Raw genomic sequence first — 15250 nt, forward strand, 5'->3', positions numbered from 1 at the left:
TATTATTATTATAGCTTATGGTTATAAACAGATTACATCCACACAAAGGTAAGTAAACTTACACTTTCATGACAACAGTGCATGATAAACGTCAGTCCAACGAGGACACTGAGCCAACACTGTGTCAGAGATTACGCAGGTTAGTCCAGGGCATTGAGCAATTTGCAGGCTTGGTTGAAACTAGAATGGAACTCAGTTCTAAGAAGTTAATTTAGGATTCCATTTACTAGAACCATCAGACTTTCCTTATTCCCTCTACTACATGGACAGAGATCCAAGTACTGGGTGTACATAAAAGCATGTGTATGACTACTTCAATTTTGATGAAAATTAGCTTCAGGATTAAAAAAGGAAGAAAAAACTTAAGATGAGCAATTTCAACTTACTCTTTCATCAATGATTTTCATAAACCATCTTTTAGTCAGATTATGTCTTTTGACAGCCTAAAAAAAAAAAAAAAAGAGTATGACAAATTTTTAGAAAGTACTAGAAATGACTTCTGCAGACCTGAATGAATACACAACTAGGTAAGGAAACATTTGTCGTAATTCATCACCAGATAGACAGCTGTGTTAAAGAAACACCAGGGAAAAAGAAAATGTCCCTAGAAAACATTTCAAAACATTTCCAAGTAAAGGTAATATATCTAAAACTTTTCCACTAAATTAACTACTGAGCTTGTTACGTGATGTACCCTGACATCTATGCTTACTTATTACGCACAAACTTCTTTCCATTGAGTAAAGAGTCTAATTAATGAAAAGAACCACTATTCCAAAAATTAGAATAACTAAAACTCCAAAGAAAATAATCTGCCAGGCACAGTACTACTCAGCAAGCAGAGATGCTCCAGGAGGAGAGAGCACACCTGGTGCCCAGACCTTGATCTCTGGAAGTATTTTTCCCAAAGAAGCAGCGCTCCAGAGAGATGGGTGATTTCCAGAGTGGGGCAAATGAGACTCAGGATGATCCTAGAATATTTTAGTGTGCCAGAACATAGGGGCATGTCATAAGGACACAGCAGCCAGTTTAAAGGGCTCCCACTGTCCAAATCCAGGACTATTTGACACCAAAATAGGTAAGCATAATAAAATGATTCATAAACCACTGAAAAAAAAATAGCAATTCATGAGTCCATAATAATAATTAATAAACAAATAAATAAATATAGGAGAGTGAGAGCTCTTGCTTATAGTAGAGTGCCCACTGGTAAATGTGGACAGAGCATTAGAATTGGAAAATTGTCATTTTGCAATCATAATAGTAAAGACTGAATCAGACAAGAACCATCAGTGAATGCTAAGTTTCAAGAGAAATTAATGAGTAGGATATCTGCACTGTCCTAGAGTTGCCAGGGGGATTAAATCAATAATTACACAGTGGGTTATTCAGTGGGCAGACACCTTGACAGGGTGATGAAAACTAACGATGCCAACAAAGAACAAATGCACACAGTGTGCCTCCAGATGTGATGTCCTAAGAAGACGACATTGTCTATGCATATCGTGACCAAGAATGCACAACCCGAATCCAATCATGAGAAAACATCAGACGAATCCCAAATGAGGAATGTTATATAAAAAGAACAAAATTAGAGGGGCTATACCCTTCAAAAGTGCCCATGTAACAGAAGACAAGAACAGCTGCGGAAACGCCCCAGATTAGAGCAGGCTAAAAAGACACGACAAACAGTACCTGACCCCAGAACGGATCCTACACTGGAGGGAAAAACACTGCAGTGGACATTATTGGGCCAACTGACAAAATTGGGGTATGAATGGAAAATTAGATTAAAGTGTTATATCAAAGTTAAATTTACTAAAGTGAATAATGGTTCCGGTTATGTAAGAGAATGTCCCTATTCTTAGGAAATACTCACTACAATATTTAGGGATACAAGGCCATGATATATATAACTTATACTCAAAAGTGACTCAGAAAAAACACTAAAAGTATGAAAGTACATACACACCTATCTACCTGCCTAGAGAGAAAAAGAGAACACAGGCCCAAGTGGACACACGAGTGAACAGTACAAATGATTAACAAATGCAATAAAATGTTAACAATAGGTAAATCTGGGTAGAGTATAGAGGCGTTCTTATTATGCTATTTTTAATTTTGAAGCTTTTCTAAAGTTTTAAAAACACTTGTTTTCTTGCCAAATCAACACTAAGTATGATACATTCTCACAATAGTAACTAACAGTCGTAAAACATAATATCTTAGGAATATCCGTACTTCAACTAAGACTCTACAACGTCACTGACAAACGTGTAAAGGCCAGCTCGCATGCTCATCAGCACACATGGACGTGACAAGGGGTGAAAGAGTGGAGAACAGAGCCCACTTTGCTTGGCACAAACCTAACAGAAGCTAACAGGGCTGCATGACGGAGGTCCCCACGTGCCCTCAGCACTACTGCTGTTACATAGCAGGACGCCCCACAAGCCTCCCTCCCGAATCCTAGGGATCAGCTCGGGGTTCCTCAGTCTTTACAGAGTCCTGATCTTGTTTTATCCTGTACGTGTGTGAGTGGGACAGGGTACGCTTGATCCTTGTACCCACGCCATCAAACACTATCCCTGGAACATAACAGTACTCAATAAACATTTAACCACTGAAAAGTCAGACTCCTATTTAGTGAAGGCTGAAGTTATAACAGCTAGAGTTCCTTGATCACAAAATATAGTTCTTCATTTAATTCATTAAGTTCTGAGGGAAATAAAAAATCAAGGTAAAAAACAAATATTTGTCAGAAGCTGAAAACCAGCTGAAAAAGGTATTAAAACTTTGGAAATAGAAGTGAAACAGAATAAAAACCCTGGCTGTAAACATAAAATATTGGTAAACACAGAAACAGAGAAACCTGTGTGAAATGTGTAAGAAATTAGACATTCGACTGTTCTGCACCATCAGAGCACCAGAGAAAGAGCGCAGCAGGAAAAGTGCTCTCTGGACGACACGCTCTCGCCACGTCCCTACTCAGTCTTCTAAAGAGCCCGACCCTCCTCACAGACCAATGGGAAGGCTTACCGGGCAGTGGCACAATAAGCATCTGCTCCTGCGGAATGAGGACGGGTAAAGAAGATACAATGAGGGCAGGCAGCTGCTCTCAACATTACCGGCTTCTTTCAAATATTCGTATTAACCTTCAGCACTGGTCATATCAACAAACCGGCCAACATTAATCATCACGATTTAAGCAGCTACTATACAATTGTACACACTGGCACACAATGTAAACATTCTGTAATTCAGACGTCTTTTTATTTATTTTTTTAAGAAGAGCCAAAGAGATAAATTTGTGTTAAAGGAATTTCGGATCTTCCGTATTTCCGGACAAAGGTCAGAACCTTCTATGCAGGTGTTAGCATAAACCTCTATTGAAGTCAGGGGTGTGTATAAAGTAATACGCTGAACGTCTCTGGATTTTAGAGAAACGTCCTCTAAAGTGAGTCACCTAGGTTGAAGGTGTTGAAGTGGGATGAACAGAGAGAGGTAAACAGCTAGTCTAATACTCACAGCTTCCCATCCACTTTCTCTTCTCAGTCCCCGGTGGGGGGACTGGCTCTCCATCCTTACTGGGGCTCTGTGGAGTCAATCTGGGGCCCAGAAACGGGGTCTGCTCTGCTGGTGCAGACCTGAGAAGAGGGGTACCACTGTCAGGTCTGTCAGCAGCTCCTGCTACAAAAACCGCCTTTTGGCTCTCATCATTTTACAGTGGGGACACAAATCAGTGGCAAAAGGCACCTAATTCCCTTCCTCCATTCATAATTTGGCACATTTCTGAACTATGTGTGGCTATTTATGCATGAGGGATCCCCATAACTGCTTTAATGTAAAACTAATTACTACACACATCTAGCTATATACATAATACTCTGACCCACGGGTTTCTATTCTCTAGTACCTAAAATTCGTCAACAAACAGGCAGTTCTATCAAACTAGGAAGGCTGTTTTACATCTGTGTCTGGACAATATGAGAGCACGTCTCCCTTCATAGGTAGAACAGAAAATGTACCTGCCATTGCTTCAAAATGTACAGGGTTTAAACTCTGCAACCGAGTATGTGGGAAATGATTTATAACATAAAGAAACCAGATCCTTTTTTTCTTTAATAAAGAAACACACCAAAGATATGTGCAAATTACTAATGGGTGATTTAAATCCTTCTGTCCAAACTAACTAATGTGTATCTGGACATCATATGAGCCCAAGAATATTTTCAGGATAGACTGCCCATCATTATTATCCAAACTGCATGCATCGAAAAGTATGCTCAAACAGAAGTCTTAGAAATTAAAAGTAGCCATGTTTTCACCTTCCACAGCTCAATGGCCACAGGCTGATGTGGTGGGTTGTCACTGTAGATGTCATCCACAGTCTTCTTCCAGAACTGCATTCGCATCAGTCCGATTGTCTTCTCAGAAACCAGGTCCTTAATCTATAAACAAGGTTTAAAAACTTTAATAAGTGCACTGTCTACAGGCTCAAAAATCAGTATCTGTGACCACATAATCACATTAATTTAGCCCAAAGCTAAGTTTAATTCTATGCATTTGTTTCAACGTTCCCTTGAAGTTAAACTGTTGTCATTATGAGTCTCCTAAGTAAAAGCTGCCAATTATTTGATGCTTACTCAAAAATAGGAGAGATTCTAGGAAACAACTGCAAGAAAAATACAAAGAGAAGGAGGGGGAACATTTTGTTTAAAAGAAATTTAAGAACTAGATCAGCCATAACATGCGGACCTTATTCGAATCCTGGTTTAAAGAGAAAGAGAGACAACTGGGAAAATCTGAACATTTTCCCAGTTTCACATGTTTAGTGACACTAAGGTATTACTCCTAAATTTTTAACGTATGATTATGACATTTTGGTTACTTTTTTAAGAGAGTTATCTTTTGGAGCTACATACTGAAATGTTTACAGATGGAAAAGTTTACCTGAGATGAACTTCAAAGCAACCAGGAATCAGAGGGACATGAGAAGATTACGGGTGGAGGCGAGGGAGTGTTCTGGTGGCTGGAGTTGTTCTGTGTGGCTGTGGTGCTGAACACACGGCTCTACGCATCTTTCAAAACCCACAGAACTATACGCCACAGAAAGTAACCTTTACCGCACGTGCATTTTAGATACACTCATTCCTTTACTCACTGAGCAATTATTTAGAGATTATTACACAGTCACCCTCACTCACCACTAATTAAGAATGGCCCTGTCAGGTTCAGGCAAGAATCACCAATGCATTCTAAAGGTAGGGGGTAAATTTTTAAAAACTGAGATATAATTGACATATAACAGTATCTTAGTTTCAGGTGTAAAACATGACTTGATATATGAATAGATTGTGAAGTAAACATCACAATAAGTGCAGTTAACACATCATCACACATAGTTACAAACTTTTTTTCTTGTGATGAGAACTTTTTAGTGCTAGAACTAACTTTCAAACATACAATAAAGTATTCACTATCGTCGCCACGCTGAACATTGCATCCCCAGGACTTACTCATTTATAACAAAGTTTGTACCTTCTGAGCACCCATTTCACCCACCTCCCACCCCTGCCTCTTGCAACCACCAACCTGGTTTCTGTATCTATGAGTTTGGGGGCTTTTTTTGGTTTTGTCTCGTTTTAGATTCCATATGTAAGTGAGATCGTATGGTATCTGACTTCCGTCCGACTAACTTCACTTAGTATGACGCCATCAAGGTCTATCCACGTTGTTGCAAACGGCAGATTTCCTTTTCTATGACTGAGCAACATTCCAGAAAGTGTGTGTATGTGCACACACGTGCACCGCATCACATTTTCTTTACCCATTCTTCCACCGATGGACACTTAAATTGTCTCCTTCCATCAAAGGGTACTTAGGGGTGATGGGTGACTAAGAAGGACAAATTTGTAGTTACGTATAGTCATGGGGATGTAAAGCACAGCATAAGGAATGTAGTCAATGATATAATAACCATGTATGATGTCAGATGAATACTACCTTTATCAAGATGATCACTTTGTAAGTTATATAAATGTCTATCATTATGTTGTACACCTGAAACTAATATAATATTCTATGCCAACTGTAATTGAAAAATTTTTTTTAATGCTTTAAAAAACTGCTATATGCAAATGTTGGAGAGGATAAACAGTAATGTTCTGATAAACCTATTCAGTTAACAGATAAATGTGCAATATTAATTGCATAATTTTATAATATCCTTAGAAAAAGAAAAAAATTCCCCAATCATATTTCCAGAAACAGTAAGTTCATTAGCTAGTTTTATTTTTGGAATTGAATTGTTAAGCCTAAATAGAAAAAAAATCACCAGCAGAGACCTCAAACACATCTAACATAGAAATTACAACTGTACTTCTTTGTTGTTCAGCATTAAACACATTATATCAGCATTTTTGCAAATAATTAAGGTATTTTAATACCAGCCTGAGCGAGTTCCACATTGAAGGCTCTCAGTGCAAAAGCAGAGCTTCTGGATTCTGCAGGAAGCAGCAAGGAGCATAGATAGCCTTCATAATCTCGCTTCCTATAATGAATATGCAAAAAAAAAAAAAAGGCAGTTATTTTTGACTTCTAAACTGCACACCAAAAAAATACCAGAATATCTGAAAACAGTGAAGTTTCAATTCAGAATAGGCCTCAAACTTCTTATATTCTATACCTGTTTCATTACAATCACCAAAAATGTATCTACCCATAGTCCCAGATGAGTCAAAAACAAGAAATAATCAATGGCAATTTTTTCACTTACATAGTACTTATAATTTTAATTGTTTCAGAATCACTTTGTAATAATTCAAATGAGCTAACAAAGTAGAAATCAAGAAAGTATTCCAGCAAGTACTAGTATCAATCATGGTTTTTAATACATAAACAAGTAAGACACAAAGACAGAAAACAGTACAGGAGTGGGGGCGAGCTCATTGTGAATGCACCTGCACTCACAAACACTGTTCTCAGGTTTCCTGGCAGCCTCTGCTGTGAGAGTATAGAAGCAATGATACCCCTCCCACCCCAGCGCCAGTATCAGTGAACACACCTAACGCCTACATCTTGGTTTCTAAATACCTTTCTCCGCTGAAGAAAACTAGAAATCCTTGGAGGAATAACTGACTCCAGAGCTGGGACAGGGAAAATACAAAATAAGCCTGAAACATCTTGAGCAGAAAGAAATGTTCAAAGAATGAAGAAGCTTGTCAAAAGGACACACAAAAAATGACCTTACAGAGTTCTCTTTGGCCAAGTCTGGAAAAATTTGAGCATCAAAAAAATAATGATAGTAACAGATTATAACAGGATTCCATGAGCCTATATCAATATAAATGAAAGAATAAATAAATAGGAAGAGAAGGAAACACTTAACAACCAATATAACACAAACTGATAAATTTAGAAGACATGATGGTATTTTTAAAAATCATCACTTGATAACTATCAAAGTAATAAATGATTCAAGCAAAAAAAATCAGTAAATGTCTGGAAATGTTAAACAGGTGAAAGTTGGATAGAAATGGGATACTTACACAGTATCAAAGTATCTCCTCACAAAATATATATTACTTACTAATTAACATTCTTATTAAATTTACCAGGGAGAAACCTGAAAGACATCTGCTCAACCAACAAAATTTCACCCCACAGTAACTGGGTAAATCAGTGTCATGTGTTGCTGAGTAAAGCACAGCATCATTTCGATAAAGTATCTGCCAAAAATGTATAAATCATGAAGAAACATTAAGTAAACCCAAGCTGAGAGAGTCTATGAAGTAACTGGTCTGTTCTCTTTTAAAAATGTCACACTTGTGGGAGCTAGAAAAGCCTGAGAAACTGTTCCAGATCGGAGAAGACTACAGAGATGTGACAACTAAATGTAGCACATGATCCCAGATGTTTGAAAGACATACTAGACTAATCAGCAAAATGCAAAGAGATTCTGTGGATTAGATGGTAACACTGGATCAACTTTAACATCCTGCTTTTGATGGCTGTACTGTGGTTATGTGGGAGAGAATCCTTTTGTCTTAAGAAATGCACGCTAAAATATAAGGAAGGTAATGGGACATCACGTCTACATCTTATTCTCAAATGGTTCAGAATGTTAATAAGGGAGTTTGGGTGAAGAGTATATTGGAACTCTGTATACTGTTTCCATAATTTTATGTAAATTTGAAATTACTTCAAAATAAGTTTTAAAAATACAGTCCTTACTGTATTCATTCTAAGATGATTTGAGTATAAAGAACTTATCAGACTGCCTATCAACATGACTACTTTCACAGCAATATGCTGGAACCTTATTATAATGGTATTTCCTATAAAATAGTATTCACTGTGAAATGGGTACAGCCTCATTCCATGGACTTCAGGTACTGCAATACAGTCTACCCCCCCTTTTCAACTGGTTCACATTCTGTCTTGTGCCTAACAGAGAGATTAAATGCCTTCTAGCCACTGCCTTTACAATTTTCCTCAACTTCCACATAGACCAAGAAGAGATCTTTTGGCTCTACTAAAAAAATTCACTACTTTCAACTACAAAAAATGGACAGTGTGAGTAAAACAGCTCTATAGTTTATACTTTTAAATATACAGAAGTATTTTTAAGTTTATTTTGTTACAAGTCTGGGATCTTCAAGTGTTGAGAACACTTGGAAGGCAGTATGAAACACTAGGAAAGCACTGAATAGGAATCAAAAGTACAATTTTAATTTCTATCGTTCAACTTACCTACTGACATAAATGATACCTCCCATGTCTATTTCCCAACTTGCAAACTTAGGCTTGATAACCTCCTATTTCCTATCTCCTAACTATACCCAGTATGTGAAGTCCTTCATGTTTCTTACAGGGAAGGGAAATGAAAAAATGAAATGAAAACATAATAAAACTGTAATAAACTTTGGGAAATAAAATACTGTACACAGCTAAGCGTGTGCCCTGTTAATATTTTTTTAACTTTTCATTGGAAATTTTTCTAAACAATATTGCCTACTTCCTTACAGTAAAAGTAGGATATACTAATCATTCAACCATTTCTTCATCACTCAGGATCATTGTTATAAACACTCTTTATTGGTATCCAAGGATATCCTAAGTGGCTAACCAAGGTACAAGTTACCTAATAACTGTCCCTGATAGTACGAAATGCCATACTATAACCGCTTTACAAAGCAACAAGTCCACCCGCCTTTCATTCACTCATTGATTCGAACATTTACCCAGTGCCTACTATGTGCCAGGCACTGGGCTAGCCACTGAAGATAGATATGGACTTCAGTCCAGCAGGGACAGACAGACATGAGAAATCAGCGTATCTGATGTTAAGACTGCTGTGCTAATTCCACGGACCTGTGCCACCGCAGCAAAGGAAGAACTGGTTCCCTCGTGAGGATGGAGGAGGGTGGAGAACAGGTGCACTTTCACTAGCACCTCCTTAGTACAGCACCAATCCCAAGGCCTGAGGCAACAGTTCCTCAAAACCAAACCCCAAGAAGCCTATGTAAATTGGGTTTGAGATTTTCCCAGGAACCCTGGCTGGCTAACCTGAAGTTATGGCCTGGGATCTTTTCTGGTATTTGGAGGCCTTGCCTAAGATACATGTCCAAAACAACCCTGCACAAATAATTCCAGACAATTAGAAGCTAGAACTTCTCAACTCCCTTTCACATTTCATTTTTTAAGCTATTGATTGAGCACTTGTTATGTGCCAGCATTGTTATGTGCCAGCATCATCACATTTAATCCTTGTACGGAAGCTATAAGGAATAGTAGAAATGTACAAATGAGGAAAAAGCTGAATCTTAAAATAAGTAACTTTCACAAGTGAAAGAGCTAGAAATAATACATTCAGATCAGGTCTGCCTGCAAAATCCAGGTTTTTAATTAAATCACTAGAGTCAAAGGCCTCTGTTCCACTCAAATACCAACATGGACAGAGTAAGGACCTGGCCATTTGTAAATAGGTATTTGAGAAAAGGTATCATGTGATATCTATAGACTATTCACATCAGGATAGGAAAGTTGGGACAGTACTATTATTATTAAAGAAAAATTTCACTGGACAAGTGGATCATATGGTACATATGATTCATTTTTGGTAACAAATTTATCATCAAAGAATAGTAACTTTAAAATATATAAAAATAAACAACCTTATACAGTTTCTTAAAAAGATTTTCTTTATTTATTTTTAGAGAGAGGGGAAAGGGGGGAGAAAGAGAGGGAGAGAAACTGATTGGTGGCCTTTCACACGCCCCCACTGGGGACCTGGCTGGCAACCCAGGCACATGGCCTGACTGGGTGGGAATCAAACCTCTGACATTTTGATGTCAGGCTGCTGCTCAGTTCACTGAGCCACACCAGCCAGGGCCTTGTGGCAGTTTTGACTTAAAATTCTTAATGCCCTGATTTCCACTACTGCTATCTTGTTTCCCCATAAGTAATCAATAAATAAGGTGAGAAGGAACACAATTAAAAATGTGATTAAAAACAAAACACATGGGAATTTTGTTGTGTTACGCTACACTCTGCTAAAATGAATTTTTAAAAATTGGACTTACTAGCCCAATCAAATCCAAGATAGTTTAATTATTTGAACACTTCAGAAGTCCTTGAGCCCAGGCACTTTGAGTATTTTTACCACTGTTAAGAATCCAGCGCAGCGGAAGGGCAGGGGGATGCTAAGCCATTGGCCTCTGCAGTCAGTCCTGGATTCCAACCCAGGCCCCTGCCTAGATGTGTTAGGGAACCTGATTCACCCAACTTCCTTCCACAAATGATTAACAGCGATTCCATGTGCCAGGCTTTCTGGTGTTCCCAGGGCAAAGAAATTTGTCATCAAGCCCTTGACTTTGAGGCTATTCTGGTGAACCTCAGGTAAATTCCCTAGTTTTTCTAAACCTCGGTTCCCTAGTCCATTAAGTGAGATAATAACGCACTCGCACTGCCCTCGCTTTATGCCAGGCATTGTTCTAAATGCTTTCTTAAATCTTCATAGTCCAAGTGGGAGGTCTACATTTGTCCATCACAATTTGTAATAAAGATTAAGTAAATTACAGTTGGCCCTTGAACAACACGGGTTTGGGCAGTATGGGTTTCGCAGGGGGTTTTTTTCGATAAATACTGTAAATGTGTTTTCCTTATGATTTTCTTAACATTTTCTCTAGATTACTTTAGTGTAAAAATACAGTAATCAATTGTTCATGTTATTGGTAAGGTTTCCGGTCAACAGTGGGTTATTAGCAATAAAGTTTTGGGGGAGTCAAAAGTTATACTGGGATCCTCAAAGGGTTTGTGGGGCGGCGGGGGGGGGGGGGGGGGGGGGGGAGTGGGGAGGGTGGTACCAGCCCTCCTAAACCAGTAGTAGTTCAGGGTCAACTGTAGTTGTAAATTACTTTGCGTAGTGCCTGACACATGAAAAGAACTGAGTTAGGTACTGTTGTAATTAAAATTAAATACTAGTCGTCTTTTAAACTTGAAAAAGCTATGCATGCAAAATGCTGAATTGGGTAAAAATTAAGGATTGACTGAGCAAGGTGACGAAGGCGCTTTTGCCACAATTTCGTGACCCGGGTAAAAAAAGTTCCTGTTCCCTCGCTCCCAGCACAACCTCACCCGGAGCGAACCGCAGCGCACACGCGGTGGGACGCCAGAAAGGTGCGGGCCCGTTCGCCCGCCACCCGCAACTCCCGGGTCCCGCCGCGCCCGCCCGTGCCCTTCGGGGTGCTCCCCAACCTCTCGCCGGGGCAGGCCGGGCTCGCTCACCGCAGCAGTTCCACGCAGTAGCGGTCAGTGCCCGAGACGCCCGACCCGCTGGCTGCAGCCACGCTCCGCCCGGAACTCGCAGACCCCGGGAGCCGCCGCGCGCGCGCCCACAGGCCCCGGGGCGACCGGCGGCGGCACAAGCCAGGTACCCCGAGGCGTAGCGGGCCCCAGGCCGAGCCCAACGTGGGAGCCGCCATGACACCGAGGTCACGTGCCTCCAGCCGGAGCCGGCGGCCGCGGGCACGGCAGGCCACGCCCCCGGCCGAATCCCCGGCGCTTTTCTTAGCAGCGGGAAGGCGGCTCACGGACGTCGGACGTCGCTTGGAGAAGCGCCAGAGGTCGCTGTGGTTCTCCGCAATGGGGTCGCCTCCAAGCGCTCTCAACCTCTGGGTTCCGGGAAAGTTGCGGGAAAGCCGAGGGTAAATCCAACCGATCCCGCCAGCCTCTCCCCGTCCCTTCCAGGTTCTTCTGAAGATCAATTTTCCCAGATAGGAGGATACAGAATATTTAGACAGTTCACTAGCTTTGTAACTTTTAAATATTTACGCACATAGTATGTGAGTCTCCTTTGATACTCCTATCCTCAGGCCCCTCAAATTTTAGAGTTGAGTCCAGTTGCTGCACCTGACCTGGTGCAAGCCAGCAGCTGCCTACATCTGGATCCCAGCTGACACCTCCTCCACATTTGTCCAAACTGTTCATGCTGCAGCCAGACAGGTTATTTCTAAAATATACATCTGATCATGCCCCTTCCCTGTTTGACAATCTTTACTACGGGTTGGATAAAGCCCCTCCATGATATATAGCCTCTATTTACATTTCAGTCTCAACTCTGGCGATTTGCAGTTGTGACTCCAGCTTAATGTTTCTCCTTAAACCCAAGAGAGAGTACTCTGTTGTCTGGGCCTGAGAACTCCAGCCAGCTCACCCTGCTTTGGTTTTGCTCCCTGAGTCTGCCTCTCCAGCCTATGCAGGACTTCAGTGCTTCTTGCATAATGTTCTTTTCCCTCTGGGCTTCTGTTCTTTAGCTCTGGCAGACACACACTAGTGTTTTCATATCAGTTTTAACCTGCTCCATTTAGAAAAAATCACTCATCTTCATCTCCAATTCTGATCTCCTGCCCAGCTGGACTTTTCCATCTGGACATCTTGCCATTATTTCAAAATCCACCTGCCTAAAAAACAAATCAAACTAACTCCTTAATCTCTTCATTTACCTGGACAGTGTCCCCCTTCTCACAACAACGGGAAACACTTTGGAATCATCAGTACCTCTTCCTCACCTGTATGTTCGAGATGACCCACTACTGGTTCCACATGCCAGCCAGTAGCAAGAGTGAAAGGGTAAAGGGCCAGGTGCCCTTCTCTTTAAGACAGGAAGGAGTCCTTAACCATGTTTGTGCCATGGCATAGAGCAATATGTGTGTTGCTTTAAGCATTAAATAATGAGATCTAGCAGTGAGTCTAACTTCAGATTTCATAGTGGTGATGACCATAAACAATAGATTAGATATCTGTAAAACTATTATGTGATATGAAAATGTGGCATGTGGCAAATGATTATATTGGTGAGAAAAATCATAATTGCTGCTAATATTGGGTTGCCCAAAAAGTCTGCATGGTTTTTTCCATAAAATAAAAAACACATTTTTCATTTTCACCAATAACTTTATTGATTTGGATATTTTGAGTAAGTCGGCTATCTCCCGCATGGTATAACATTGATTGTTCTCAGTTAATGTCTCAATTTGATCGCTATCAACTTCAACTGGTCTACCCAATTGTGGAGCACCATCCAGAGAGAAATCTCCAGCATGAAACTTTGCAAACCACTTTTGCCACGTTTGATCAGTCACAGCACATTCTCCATACACTGCACACATCTTTTTTTGCACTTCAATTGCATTTTTACCTTTCTTGAAATAATAAAGCATAATCGGATGAAAATGTTGCATCTTTTCTCCCATCTTCAATATTAAAATGGCTACACAAAAATTCACCAATTTCGATAATTTTTAAAAAATGCATGCTAATATGACAGCTGTCACAATACAATCTAACAAAATTGTTTCAAATGAAGTTAAAGACAACTAAGTGTTACTAGAGGCATCTTATGGAAAAAAACAAACAAACTGTATGGCCAACCTAATGCTTCATGCTTTGTTGCCTATATTCATAAAGTAAATGCTACATTTTTGTTAGCAGTTAGTGAAAACACATATGTAAATTTTTTTCCCATTTAAGTTTGCAGACCCCCCTGAATTCTATCCACAGCTTCCTAGGCTTAAGAGCCTGCTGCTTTAAAGGTACAACCCAGAATTTGTACATAGCACATTGGCTAGTATCCCATTGGTCAAAACTTACTCTTCTATAAGGGAAGCTGGGAAATAGTCTTTATTCCAGGCAACCATGTGCCCAGTTAGAAATCAGGGGTCCTATTATTATTGAAAATAAGGAGAATGGATTTTGGGAAACCACTGACAAAAAAAGAATAGCTATGAAAGAATTCAACAAGGAGTCCTAATCCAGATTAGGGGGTCAGAGAAAGTATCTCTCAGGAAGTGATAGTTAAACTAAGATCTGAAATATTATTAATAGTAACTATACCTGTTATTGATTGAGTGCTTAGCAGGTTCTATGAATTCTTCTAAAATAGAATTAATTCAGTCTCACAGCAACCGTATTGTTTAGGGTGACTGCTCGGGTGTTAGCACAGAAAATCCTGCATCCCAGAAAACCCCTCAGACTGGGGCAAACTGGATGGCTGTTACCGTCTTGGTACTATTGCTGTCATCCCCATTTTACAGAAAGAGAAACCAAGGCATGAAAAATTTAAGTAATTTGCCAAAAGTTACGGAGTTAGTAATTGACAGAGGCACATTTTACACCTAGGAAGCCGGCTTCAGAATTCAGCTGCTCCACTACTGTGTAGTCTGCTAGGGCTGCCATAACGAAGTACCCCAGATGAGGTGGCTTCAACAACAGAAGCTTATTTTCTCACAGTTCTGGAGGCTGGATAACAGAGATCAAAATGGTAGCAGAACTGATTTCTTCCGAGGCCTCTCGCCTGGGCTTGTAGATGGCCACCTTCTCCCTGTGTCCTCACGTGCTCTTCCCTCCATGTGTGTCTCTGTCATAGTGGAAAAAGGCCACCCTCAATTACGCCTGTAAAGACCCTATCTCTAAATAACATTCTGAGGTACTAGAGGTTAGGATTTCAACATAGAATTGGGAGACACAACTTAGCCTATAACAACTACTGTATTCTGCTGCCAGGCAAAGAGTGAGAGTAGTATCCCACAAGAACACTACTGCACGTGCAAAAGCTGTGCATCAGTAAAGGGTTCGGCACACTCAAAGAACAGAGTGAAAACCTGTGTAGCTGGCACTTACTGAATGTGTAGGAGGGTTGGACCGCATGAGACGAGAGGTAAGCAGGGACCAAATTATGTGACATTTTGTA

General features: G+C 40.2%; 1 protein-coding gene across 7 annotated transcripts in view; it reads right to left on the bottom strand.

Moving 5' to 3' along the window:
- NDUFAF6 (NADH:ubiquinone oxidoreductase complex assembly factor 6) overlaps positions 1-13129 on the bottom strand; it is a 31140-nt gene extending 18011 nt beyond the window's left edge. For 2 of the 7 annotated variants that reach the window (XM_053929878.1, XM_053929877.1), the window contains exons 1-4: positions 11788-11994; positions 6451-6550; positions 4326-4448; positions 387-443 (exon numbers count right to left, since the gene is read on the bottom strand). In XM_053929878.1, coding sequence (XP_053785853.1) covers positions 387-443; positions 4326-4448; positions 6451-6550; positions 11788-11984 — 477 coding nt within the window. In that variant the 5' untranslated portion in view covers positions 11985-11994. Of the gene's footprint in view, positions 1-386; positions 444-3525; positions 3645-4325; positions 4449-5696; positions 5896-6446; positions 6551-11757; positions 11995-13070 lie in introns of those variants that run through there. The other 5 variants (XM_053929882.1, XM_045181473.2, XM_053929879.1 and 2 more) reach the window with 5 other exon arrangements.
- Positions 13130-15250: the final 2121 nt, after the last annotated feature.

The sequence above is a fragment of the Desmodus rotundus genome, chromosome 8 (assembly GCF_022682495.2).
Source record: "Desmodus rotundus isolate HL8 chromosome 8, HLdesRot8A.1, whole genome shotgun sequence".
In the NCBI taxonomy this organism is placed as follows: Eukaryota; Metazoa; Chordata; class Mammalia; order Chiroptera; family Phyllostomidae; genus Desmodus; species Desmodus rotundus.